The sequence below is a fragment of the Pelodiscus sinensis genome, chromosome 1 (genome assembly GCF_052426305.1).
Source record: "Pelodiscus sinensis isolate ZL-2025 chromosome 1, ASM5242630v1, whole genome shotgun sequence".
In the NCBI taxonomy this organism is placed as follows: domain Eukaryota; kingdom Metazoa; phylum Chordata; order Testudines; family Trionychidae; genus Pelodiscus; species Pelodiscus sinensis.
The window spans coordinates 4,305,910-4,318,703 of record NC_143052.1 but is presented as its reverse complement, the minus strand read 5'-3'; the positions used below and the strand labels follow the sequence as shown (position 1 = coordinate 4,318,703).

At 62.9% G+C, this 12,794-nt stretch overlaps 1 protein-coding gene across 1 annotated transcript in view; it reads right to left on the bottom strand.

Annotated features, from left to right (window-relative positions):
• TNPO3 (transportin 3) overlaps window positions 1-12,794 on the bottom strand; it is a 75,944-nt gene that overhangs the window by 11,302 nt on the left and 51,848 nt on the right. The window contains exons 10-16 of the mRNA XM_075924792.2: window positions 12,698-12,789; window positions 9,390-9,529; window positions 9,070-9,261; window positions 6,151-6,242; window positions 4,871-4,947; window positions 1,117-1,177; window positions 254-394 (exon numbers count right to left, since the gene is read on the bottom strand). Coding sequence (XP_075780907.2) covers window positions 254-394; window positions 1,117-1,177; window positions 4,871-4,947; window positions 6,151-6,242; window positions 9,070-9,261; window positions 9,390-9,529; window positions 12,698-12,789 — 795 coding nt within the window. The remainder of the gene's footprint in view (window positions 1-253; window positions 395-1,116; window positions 1,178-4,870; window positions 4,948-6,150; window positions 6,243-9,069; window positions 9,262-9,389; window positions 9,530-12,697; window positions 12,790-12,794) is intronic.

The window sequence follows — 12,794 nt, the reverse complement described above, 5'->3', positions numbered from 1 at the left end:
CTTATCCTAGGCTGAGGCGCCCGTTCCGTCGCCCGGACATGGGGCGATGGCAGTGTCCCCCCCGCCCCCCACGTCCTTTGGACGGCAGCTCTCGTAGCCAGGCGGGCAGGGCTCTGAGGCAGTTCTTAGTGTGGGGCCAGCAGGAGGTGCTAGGACAGGGTAGCACCTGGTTTAGGCACCAAGGTTTTGACACCCACTGCCCGATTCCCCTCCCTGCCCCGCCCGGAGGAGCGGATCCCCGAGGGGCGCTCACCTGCGTGACCAGCGGCTGCAGCAGGGCGGCAGAGCCTTTGCCCACGCAGCGCACCGCGAAGCGCAGGCACCGGCAGCAGCGCTCCACGATGCGGTTATCGGCACGATGTTTGTTCAGGGTCTCCGACAGGACTGGCCAGATCTGAGCAAGGACAATGGGGAGGGGTCCAGGTATTCACGAGGGACCCCACAAATACGGTCTACGATCCCTCGAGTCTCTTCCATCCACGGGCCGGTTTTCCCCCATGCATGTGCGGAATAATGTTTTACGTACACCGAGGCACTTGTGAACGTGCACCACCGATACAAACACAGAACTTAGCTGTGGGCGCTCGGCTGATCAGCGGGGCGGCATTTAACGCTCTCCTGAGCAGCTGCACAAGCGCTCAGCTTCCAGGGAACCCTGCTCTGCATCCCTGTAAGCCCCAAACTATGGGCCAGAAGTGCCCCTCAGGCACGCCCCCAACTCCGGGGCCCTGGGACGGGCACCGCCCGGAGGGAACCCGTCCTGCGGCTGCAGCGACGGTGACGCGCTCAGAGCGGGTCAGCCAAGGATCTCAAAGCACTCGGTGAAGACGGGGCTGGGAAGCTTTGCTCCCCGTTTGCCTTCACCCCTCTCTTGGCCAAGCAGAGGGGCCAAGTGACTAGGATACAAGCCCATTGGTTCTTGGGCCCAACTTCCTGCCCGTGGCAGCTCTCTCCAGCCTCTCTGCTCGGATTCCAGGGAGGAGGCAGCAGGGATGGGACGGGGGGCTCGCGCCGGCTCACTAGCCCGGAGCCAGAGCTGCGCCATGGGAGACCGGCTCCGGACGCCCCGACTCCTGGCTAGACGCGCACAGAGAGGGGCAGCCGCTGCTCACTTACCTCCTGGATGACTTTTTGGCACGGATGAGTCTGGCCGTTCTCTACAATGGGGTTGGTATGCCTAGGAAGAACAACACAGGGTGAGACGCCTTTTCATAGGGGCTGGCGCCGAGGGCCCCCCTTTGCCCCCGCACAGGGACAGCGCAGGCCTCCCACATCTGGAGCGAGCCCCTGGGGCAAGGGGAGGGGGAGTTCATCTATTTAGCATCTCTGAGGAGAGGGGTCACAAGCGTCGCCTCTGGGGCTGCAGGCCCAGCGCGTACCGGGCGCCAGCCAGGAGTCACCGCTGCTGTACCTGAACCAGACACGAGGTGATGGAGTCGAGATGGGGAACGCACGAGCCCCCGGCCCCGGCTCTCTGCTCCGCAGCGAATGCCACTCACCACAACCGGAGGGCTCTCGGCCCAGCATTCCACGGTGCGTGCACGTGCGCCCCCCCAGCATCTGCTGGTCCACGCCGGCACCCTGGGTCTCCGCGATTATCCGACTGAGGAGATCCAGGGCAGAGCCTTCCCAAGTCCTTCTCCACAGCTCATTCCGGAGGGTGGGCAGCGGAAGGCAGAGAGGGGAGCACACAGTTTCTCTGAGGTAAGTAGCCCAGTGGTGGTCCCCGTGCGTACCCCACGGGAGGGGACAGACAAGCAGTGCTCGAGGTGGGGGGGAAGGAGGCAGGCCACAGGGCCGTTCCAGGGCCTGCTCTCCCAAAGCAGGCTGAGCGGAGGACTCCGGGCTGATGCGCACAATGCCGAGCGGAGGTACCTCCCGGAGCGGCGTGTGCCCTCGCGCCAGGCGGGGGAGGAAGAACAGGCCGCCCAGCGTACGATACAGCCGGAGAGCCACTGAAGGACCTCAGAAGATGCGGCTGGGCCATGGGAACGTCCCACGACAGCGAAGAAGAGCCGGGGAGATGTTCCAACTGGCTGGGCCCTCGTGCGGGGAAAGGGAGCGGCTTGTCGAGGGGGGGACGTCGCCTTCCCTCAGACGCGGGGGGTTTCGGAAGCGACAGCTGAGCGGCCTGACTGGGGCAGGGGAAAACACGACTTGGGGGACACGCTCAGGCTGCAAACACACGGCGTCCATGGCACGTGGCGTAAGGCCGACCTGCTACTGGTGCCGAGCTCACCCGCACCTCTGGCGGGTGGGGGGGAGCTACCAGGAATGCAACTCTCCGGGGTAAGCACCGAGCGCTGCCAGGCGCCCCCCCCCAAAGAACGATGGGAAACGGCCACGGTCTGAGGGAATCCGCCCTACAGGGGCTACCCGGAGCTTCTGGGCAGTGGAAGTGTTTCTTGCACCCAGAGAAGACGACGCTTCCACTCGGCCACACACCATCCTGTAGGGGATCTTCTCTATCAGTGGCAAGGACCCTTGGCAGGTTCGAAGCCAGGGCGGGGCGGTTTGGGTTGATGCGGGGCTCAACACGCGGCCTGCGGGTGGGCTCCTCTGAACGTGGCCTCCACTGGGAACACGCTCCACAGCGGCGAGGCGTCTCCCCGGCGGGGTGAGCACTGACAGACGCAAGCAGACGGGCTGGCCGGGACAGATGGGTACAGGGTGTCGGCGTTCCCAGCCCCAGGGACGATGTGCTGGGTATTGTGTGAAAGAAGCGATTTGCATATATTTGCATGTATACGCAACCACACTTACGTTGTGGCTCTCAGCGTGTGCTGTATCAGTGGCCCCCGGGGCTTCCAAAGTTGAGTAGCCCTGCTCCAAGCTGAACCTTCTGGAGTCTGTGCCCCTCCTCCCGATCCTGCCCTTCCCCGGCCCCGCGATGATCGGCAGTCGAGGTGACACGCAGAGATGACTGGGGAGACGAGGGTGATGCTGGTCTTGCCCAGACGACCGCTCCGTAAGACCCGAAGTGGGAGCGGGTAAGAGGGAGGAGGGGAGCCGAAGGGAGAAAGGGGTGGGCTGCCTTCACGCTCCAGAATACGGCCGGGCACCCTGGTGTCTCAGTCTGTGCCAATGCTCTGGGCTGTGCGACTGCCCACGGGCGCTCCCCGGCGTCAGAGGGAGGCACCTGTGGGACTGGCTTGTCTGAGGGTGGGAGGACGACGCCCGAGCGTGCCCGGTGGGGATACATCCGCAGCAGGGATGCTGCTGTTTCGGAGGGAAGAGTCCCCGGGCGTTCGGGGACGGTTCTGAGCCACGGCTGCAGGCCACCAAGATGGAGTCAGGCGAGCGGTGTGGTAAGGGCAGATGAAACCACGTGTCTGATCAGTGGTCATGGGGGGCTGACCCTATGGCATTGGGCACTACCAGATCTGAGGCAGGTAAGGAGATGGGTGGGGGGCCCTAGTCTGGGAAGGCGTGCTCTGCCGGTTCCTCAGGTGTCAGACGCCCAAGGAACGGCCAATTGGGAATCCATTGGCTGAAGTGACAATCCCCCGGAGGGGAACGCTGCCTGGGCAACAGAACGGACCCCTCCCATAAGCTGCCTCTCCTGACAGAGTCTGCACCTCCCTCTCCCCCTGCAGGAAGGACCTTATGCAACCGGGGAGCAGGAAGAGATGTGGCAAGAGGTGGCTCGGCCTGGCGCAAGAGCAGGCCTGCCTGCCTGAACCAACCGAGTTGGCGGCGTTACCGTGCGCAGCAGGCGGGCGAGGCAGAAGCGTCTTGGCGGCGTTACCGTGCGCGCCGGGCGGGCGAGGCCGAGGCGTCCTGTCGGCGTTACCGTGCGTGCCGGGCGGGCGAGGCCGAGGCGTCCTGTCGGCGTTACCGTGCGCGCCGGGCGGGCGAGGCCGAGGCGTCCTGTCGGCGTTACTGTGCGTGCCGGGCGGGCGAGGCCGAGGCGTCCTGTCGGCGTTACCGTGCGTGCCGGGCAGAGGAGTCCTGGCGGTTGCCAGGCGAGGCAGAGGCCTCCAGTCTGTTACCGTGCGCGCCGGCCAGGTGAGGCAGCGGCGTCCTGTTGGCGGTTGGGACTCTGGCTGCTTTCTGCCAGTGCCATCAGTTCCTAGAGCAGAGACTTGGTTGGCCCCAGAGGCCCTGTTGCTGGTGGAACGTGGTCTGGTACCAACGGAGCCCTGAGACCGGGTCCCTTCTTGTCAGCTCCTGGGAGGGCTCACGCCGTGGGCTGAGCAGAGTCTCGCGCAGCTCCGGTGGCTCCCTCCTGTGCTCCTAAGGTGGGAGGCCCACTCCTTGCTGAGTCAGGCCCAGGTACAGGGATCCCCAGCCGGGCTTCTGGCCTTCTCCCTCAGACCAAGTTGCCGCTCCGCACAGGTCGGACTGGGGAGAGCGCACCTTGCGGCAAGGCGAGCTGCCCGCGGCGGCCAGCCACGCAGCGTGCGAGCCCCGAGTCCGGGGCCCATTCTGACGGCGGGAACGTTGCTACCCAGAGATCCAACTCGGCTGAAAACCAGAGTCCCATGCCGGACTCCACACAAGCGCGGCGGGCGGCTCTCCAGAGACGGAAGGAAGCCAAAGCTCCGCACACCGGGCAGTGAGGAAGAACTGCAGGCACAGTCGGTCTGGCTCGCCCTTTAGCGCCCGGGTCGGAGGCACAGACCCGCCAGGGCACCTGCGCAAATCAACACCCCGGCCTTCGAGAACACGCCGACCCCGGGTACGTGAGCACCCGCCGGGGAATAACCCCGGGCCAAGCCTGTGAAGAACGTGTCCGTTTTACACTCTGGGAATGAGCGCCTCTGGCGGCCGCAGGGAATTGGAGCTGATCTAGAGACCAGCAGGCCTCCCCACCCCCGCCAGTCCCTGCAGGATCTCCCCCCCCCCGCACTAGTCTTGCCTTTCTTACCTAAAGATGACAGCCAGGCGATCTAGGGGCACGGTGGGGTCTGAAGACAGGCCATTGCTCGGCTCCTGAGACAGCAGCTGGGGAAAGAAGCAAAACCAGCAGGGATTTGAGTAGCCGCGCAGAGCTCCCCTCCGAGAAGGCACGGCCACCACGGCGCCTCCCCCCAGACAGCCAGGCCTCACCCCCCACGGCCTGCAGACACCTCTCCCGCAGCTAACAGGGAGCCCGCCAGCCCAGTTAGCTTTAGGAAGGACGTACGGACGGGGCCTTCCCAGGCAATCCTACTTAGCCCCCCCCCTCGCTTCCCAGCCCCCTCTAGCCTTTACCCCACTGCAGTCGACTCCAAACAAAAAGGCATCTTGGGATTAGCAAAACGTGGCTCCTGGCCCCCATCATCTAGAGCAGGGGTGGGCAGGATCCGCCTCGGGGCTGCTCTGCTGCTCCCCTCCCCCAGGCCAATGGAGACCTGGGAACGGGGGAGCTCGCCGAGTCTACCTCCCCGTCCCATCCCCCCCAGAGGCACGCGGCACCAGAGGGGACCGCCAGCTGCTGAGCACCCTGACGGGGTGGGGTGAGAGACTTTGCCTGATTGGCCTGGGGGGCGGAGGAGCACGTAAGTTTCCTCCCTCCCTGCCGGGGAACAGGGAACAGCCCCGCCCCTTCCGGCAGAGGCCCCGCCCTTTTAGGGGGTGAGGGTGGCTTGTGACCACTGCCAAAAATTCATGAAGTGCCCCCCCCCCCCTGCAAACATGACTGGCCACCCCGATCTAGTGGTGCAGTCCACAGAGACTCCAGATGGCAGCACCATTCCAGCCTGATCCCGGCAGAAGCAGCTCTCAGCAAGACGCCATGCTGCGTGCTGGGAGGGACACGTGGGGACGGGCCCCACAGTGAAACGGCACGAATGCGGCAGCTGGCTACGTTTCCTGCCCTCGGGCTGCCAGCAAATCGGCTCCCGGCCTTTCAGCACTTCCTTGTATTCTGCAAATCCGGCTCGCGCGGCTACGGCACGCCTCTCCGAAGCAGCCTTGGGGTAAGTCAGTGACTTCAGTGAGCACCGCAGCTATGCCCACAGAGGCTGGGTTGTCAGAGCCTGCTTCTTGCTCTCGCCTTTCCCGCGTTATTTGCAGCGCTCGGAGCAGCAAGCCGATCCATGCTAGGGACGTGGCAGCCACAGCGACGCGCAAGCTCCGCACAGAAAATCCCCATCCCCCACCGGCATCACCAAACCAGGTACATCACAAGGCAAAACCCCTGCAACCGTGACGCCCCAAACGCACCTTTTTCAGAGCCATGACCTGAACGGCACACAATTCACTGAGGCACTCTGCTATCTTTTCCAAGGGTAGCCGGGCAAGGACCAACGCTGTCCCTGCAATGCAAGAGAGAGAAACAGTCAGGTGGGCGTGCAGTCCGTTTCGGACACGACATGAACACGTTTCCCCTGCCGGACCAGCTGCAGCAGAGCAACTGAAATTCTCCTTACACACAGCAGGAAAAAAACCGTCTACAGGTTGGCACCTTTCTTCAATCTGGCACCTTCTAGACCGGACTAGAGAATTTGCGGGAAGTCAATACTGTCTAGCACAGTGGTTCCAAGCTTTGTCATCAGGCCCCCTTTTTGATTTTTGAGAAACTCTCACGTCCCCGCCCCCATAGCAGCAAAACTTGAGAAAAAAAAAAAGAAACTGACCGGGGCCGAAAAATAGTCGCAGCCCCTTTAATTCCTGGGAACAGTGTTTAAAAAAGGTGCTGGTAACTCCAGGGAAAAGTTGTTGACCAAAGTTGCAGAGCAGGCCTTGCTCTTTTAAGAAGGCCGTTTAGAAGTCTGCCCACGATGCTCCATCCTCCCCTGCCCAAGCTGCTTGTGTTCCAGACAGATAGGGCTCTTTCTTGGGGGGCGGGGGGAGGGCGCGTATGGCACTGCAGGAAACTTGGCTACACCCATGAGAATGGACGTCTGGCTCACTACAATCACACCGGACTCTGGATGTTACCGGACCAGAGGGTGCTGGACTAGAGACTAGAGAGCAATAACCAGGTGTCCTGACTGGACGTGACGTTATTATCCCTCAGATAAAATCACACTCCTCTCACTAGATCGGGGTCCCCAACACGGCATTTGTGTGCGCCCGCCAAGTGCTCGGGGCTCGCCTGGCCCTGGGCACGTGGTGCATGCCTGGTGCCGGAGCCGGCCCCCGGCACATGGTAAGCGCCAGCCCCGGGAGCGCCGCCAATTGGCTGCCCGCGCTCTGGGCACATGACAGGAGTGCTGGCCCCGGGCACACGGCACTTGGGGGGAGGGGGCCGGCCCCGAGGACGTGCAGCACATGGGGGGGGGCGCGCCGGCCCCGAGGACGCGCAGCACATGGGGGGGGGGGCGCTGGCCCCGAGGACGCGCAGCACATGGGGGGGGGGGGGTGCCGGCCCCGAGGACGCGCAGCACATGGGGGGGGGGGTGCCGGCCCCGAGGACGCGCAGCACATGGGGGGGGGGGTGCCGGCCCCGAGGACGCGCTGCACATGGGGGGGGGGGGGGTGCTGGCCCCGAGGACGCGCAGCACATGGGGGGGGGGGGGGCCGGCCCCGAGGACGCGCAGCACATGGGGGGGGGGGGCGCCGGCCCCGAGGACGCGCAGCACATGGGGGGGGGGGGGGGCCGGCCCCGGGACGCGCTGCACATGGGGGGGGGGGGGGTGCCGGCCCCGAGGACGCGCAGCACATGGGGGGGGGGGGCGCCGGCCCCGAGGACGTGCAGCACATGGGGGGGGGCGCCGGCCCCGAGGACGTGCAGCACATGGGGGGGGGGGGGTGCCGGCCCCGAGGACGCGCAGCACATGGGGGGGGGGCGCGCCGGCCCCGAGGACGCGCAGCACATGGGGGGGGGGTGCCGGCCCCGAGGACGCGCAGCACATGGGGGGGGGGCGCGCCGGCCCCGAGGACGCGCAGCACATGGGGGGGGGGGCGCGCCGGCCCCGAGGACGCGCAGCACATGGGGGGGGGGCGCGCCGGCCCCGAGGACGCGCAGCACATGGGGGGGGGGCGCGCCGGCCCCGAGGACGCGCAGCACATGGGGGGCCCCGCCCCTGGGCGCGCAAGTATCCCCGCCCTCTAGCGCCCGGCAGGCGAACAGCCACGCCCCCTGGCACCCGGCAGCCTGTAATGGTTGGGGACCACTGCACTAGATCACAGCATGGCACTGAGGTTTCACTTTGATCAGAGCCTGACCAGGACGCTTGGGCTGGGAGGTGAAAGATGCCGGTGTGCTGGAGAAAGAGAAAAATCCAGCCGCCACACTCAGTCATACCTGTGACCTTAAAAGAACAAGGCACAAAATGTCTCTATCGGGGGGGGGGTGTGTGTGTGTGTGTGTGTGTGTGTGTGTGTGTGTGTGTGTGTCTCTCTCTCTCTCTCTCTCTCTCTCACACTCACACTCACACTCACACTCACACTCACACACTCACACTCACACTCACACACTCACACAATCTGTCCAGAACCAAAGGACACTCGCATTGCCCCCTCACTGCCTACTGCTGTAAGGGCCAGGGCTACCCACAGTATCGGGCCCTGAAACATGCAGGGCACCATCGCAATTACAGGTCCACTTCCTTATTGCAACGTGACGGAGGCAGCCGGGCACGCGAGAGTTCAGGTTGCACCAGCAGGCGTCATGTAGCCAAATGTCGCGCACTGCGAGTTTGCTAGCCAGCGTTTGGCACACAACACGACGTACATGCCAGCAGCAAGAGGACATGGCGTAGAAACCAGAAAGCTGCAGACAGCGGTACTTAGCTGTTGGGACCGCGTTCTGCTAATGCAGTCTCACGTTCTGCTATCCAAATCCTCGAGTATTCAAACTCCCTAAACAAGGCCTCTAGTTGCCCTGCCTGGCGGGTTTTTGTAAGCACTCGGCTTGCCTGAAACTCTTTACCACGGTAGGTGCGAGGCTCTGCAGATCTTTAAAGCCAGGCATTTTCCAGGTGCACAAGCGATTCAACAGCTAACTCACACAAAATTAACCTTTGGGCCCAGAAGGTGCATGGACAATTGCAGGCCCCAAAGCGAATTGCCCAGAGCTCACCGTTACCCCCAGGATGCCAACGGATGGGTGACGATGGGGCTGTCCCACGCCCCCCGGGGGACCCACGCCATCGCCCCAATGGCGTTTCGGCTACGTGTGGTCCTGGGAGGAAGTACCTTTGAGGAGTCCCACGGCAGCCTCCGGTGAGAGCATGAAGGAGTCGAGGGAGCGGGCGATCTCCAGAAGGCCGTTAAAGTGCTGCGCCATGTGATCCCGGCATACGGAGCAGATATTGTGGATGGCTTTGGCGGCGGCGGAGGCCAGTGACTTCTCACACAGCCCTTTCATCAAATAGCCCAGGACGGGGTCTGAGGAGGGAGAAAGCACAAGGAGCCGCTGGATTACGCCGGTGACTCGGAGACTGGCTGCACTGGCCTCGGAGGGGTCACACTTCCCGGAGGGCCAGGACCGAGCCGGGCTCCGGAGCTAGACTCACCCAGGAAATGAGGGTTTCTGTCCACGACTTCGCTCATTTCACCCACCAGCTCTATGCTGGTGTAGCGCACAGCCGTGTGCACAGACTCAGGGAGGCGCACCACCCCCTCCAGCACCTCCACCAGCGTCGGGTTGTTCTCCCTGGGAAGAGAGGGCAGCCGTTACTCGGTATCCGGCGCAGTCTTACTCCCAACACTGACCCGACTGCCCGTCCCGTTCCTGCATTTACCCAGTGCACCCACTCTGTACTGGAAGGGCGAACGTACCGGATACACAGGCAACCCCGCAGGTGCTACCCCGAGGAGCCTGGACAGGTCCCCCCCCACCAGCCCAGGGCACGGTAACTAACGAGAACGGTGACTACGCCACACTTGTATGTCGTTCAGTCAACGCGCTTTATGAAGGGGCCCAACGCCGAGGAGAGGAGCTGCGCTCCCGAACACGACGGCCAGGAACAGCAGCAAGCGAAGAACAGTGAGTGAGACGCGCCGGCCGGTCAGAGCAAGGTTACGGTGCAAGGCAGGGCAGCGCACACTCCAGAGAGTTCACACCGAGCAGCCCTGGAAAGGCCTATACAAGCCCCACGTACCAGTCCAGAGCACTGCTATTGAAATAAGGCACATCCCAGCAGCCTGGGGCTATTCTCTACAGCCTGCTGATGAAGGGGAGAGCCTAGAAACGCAGGTTGGGAGCCGTCTGTCTGGCAAGGGCTTGCTCCCCACTCTACTGTTTATCTGTCTGGGTCTCCGATTGTCCCGGACTCTGGTATAATTAACTTTGCTGGGTGTAAACCCAAGAAGGTGGCGGGATAGAACTGGTTAGATCAACGGTTCCCCCCTGGTCCCAGGCCGCGAACTGCTGGCTGCCAGGGACACACCGCACAGTGTCTCCCCTCCCATTGCGTGTCCTGCCCCACTTCTCAGCCAAGCAGCACCTGCAGCCTTAGAGCAGCCGCAACTTGGGCAGCAGCGCTCAGCTGGCGTCTGGGAGGCAGGGCAGGGCTAAGTGCTAAGTGGGGGGAGGGAGACACTGGGGAGCCCGAGGGCAGGGCTAGCGCTGGGGGGCTCTAAGAGGCGGGGGTCTGGCACTGGGGAAGTTGGGTGCAGTGGGGCTCTGGAAACAGGAGGCTGGCACCAGGGGCTCGCACTAAGGCGTTTGGGAAGGGGGTCTGGCACCGGGGGCCTCTGAGGGCAGGAGGCAGGCACGGGGGGGGGAGGAAGAGGGGGTTGGGTACAGGGGACCCTGGGGTCAGTGGCTAGCGCAGGTCCAGTGAGAGGGTGGAGGGGTCTAGGGTTATAATTCATTATAAAATCATGAGTGGTGTGGAGAGGGCCGATAAAGAAAAGTTATTTATTAGTTCCCATAATAGAAGAACTAGAGGACACCAAATGAAATTAATGGGGAGCAGGTTTAAAACTAATAAAAGAAAGTTCTTCTTCACACAGCGTGTTGTCAACCTGTGGAACTCCTTGCCAGAGGAGGCTGTGAAGGCTAGGACTATAACAGAGTTTAAAGAGAAGCTAGATAATTTCATGGAGGTTAGGTCCATAAAAGGCTATTAGCCAGGGGATAAAATGGTGTCCTTGGCCTCTGTTTGTCAGAGGCTGGAGAGGGATGGCAGGAGACAAATCGCTTGATCATTGTCTTCGGTCCAGCCTCTCTGAGGCACCTGGTGCTGGCCACTGTTGGCAGACAGGATACTGGGCTAGATGGACCTTTGGTCTGACCCAGTCCGGCCGTTCTTATGTTGGGGTCCCCAGAGCCACCACCACCAGCCAGCTTCAGCTACGGCAACCGCCCGCCACAGGGGAGGAAGCGGGGTGCTGTTCATGGAGCTCTGGGGACCAGGGCTTTTGGCAGAGGGCAACAATTTATTTACATATTTGCACATTCATGATTTACCTAATGAAAATGCAGATAAGATGATGCCGGTCTGCCAGAAGTTTGCGAATGGGTTTGCCGGCGCGCAGTATGAGAAAGGCCGGGAGCCACTGGGTTGGATGATCACGTTACAATGTTCGGGTTGGCTAGTTTAAGGTCAGTAGAGAGACCGATTAAGGAATAGACAGAGCGATATTTCTGGGTATTAGGGACAAACAGGAAGCGAGTGGAGAAAAAACAGGAAAACCCCCAAGGGAAAAAGAAAGGAAACTGGAGTCGTGCTGGCTGGACGCCAACCCCAATGAACGTGGAATTGCACCTCCGGACTCGGGTGCGGCCGTTCTCCGCTCCCACGAGAAGCGCCGGGGAGCTGGAGGGTGAAGTCCCGCCCGGATCCAGCAGCTAGGCCTGCACGAGGGGAAGCGGGAGGCGGGCCCCCTGGTGGTACCGAAAAGGACTTCAGCCCTATTGGGGGAGGTTTCTCCCTCCTGCAGCTTGCCCGCGTTTCGCGCCATTAACCAAGTCATCAGCAGCCAGCAGGCGCCACCGTGGGCCGTGCCTGGTTCAGAGGAACAGGGGCCAGCGATGCAGGAACAGGCCACCTCCCAGCACAGCCACACAAAGCGCGCCGCTCCCCGAAACCGCCGCCGCTCTGGCTACGGGGGACGGTGTCAGAAAGGAGAAGCGCGGTGACAGGCGGCGTTCGGATGATCGGCCGCCTGAGCCGCTCAGCCTGTGGGCCAGACTACACAACGCCCTCCCTGGGGCACCTGGCTGATTCGTTCCGGCAAACCTCAAATGCCACGGGACCAATGCTGAATTTATCCTCGTTTTGCTAGTCCCTGTGACTCTGCTGGGGGTGTCAGGACAGCCAGACCACAGATCACGCCAGGCTCCAGCCGCAGGAGCTGTCAGGGACGTCCCAACCCCTCCACTGCCCGTGTCAGCCAGGATGCAGGAGCCTTCCCGATCCCAGGGCGGCTGCCAGCAGGGGATACTGGCTGGCTTTCACAGCCCCGTGCAATGAGTTGTAAACTGACACGGTGCTTCCCAGAGCAGCTCCCTGCGCCCCCTTACCCAAGCCAATACCAGAGAGTACCCAGGAGGGGTGGAGGAGCAGAGGGCTCTGGGGGCAGCGGCGTATTAAGGAGCGGGGGTGAGGAAGGGGAGAAGGAAAGCAGAAGCCGGGTGCCGCAGGGCCCTGACGGGATGCACGAAGGCGGCATCTGGCCTAGCACGTATCCCGAGCCAGGATCGCTGGCTCACACTGCAGGGCTCTGCGGGAGCGCAGGGCCTGAGTTTTTAGCAGGGGAACCGGTTAGGGGGACAGCGTCCCAAGCGTGGCAGGCAGGGACCTTTGCAGCCGGCCCTGCCCGCCACGGCCCCTCCGCTCAGTCTCCGCAGCCGCAGGCAGCGCCCGATACTCACTGGTCAACGCTCTTGGCTATAGAGGCCATGATGAAGAGAACGGCTTCCGTCACCTCCCAGGGAGGGTTCCCGTCCTTCAAGGTTGCGTAAAGCTGTG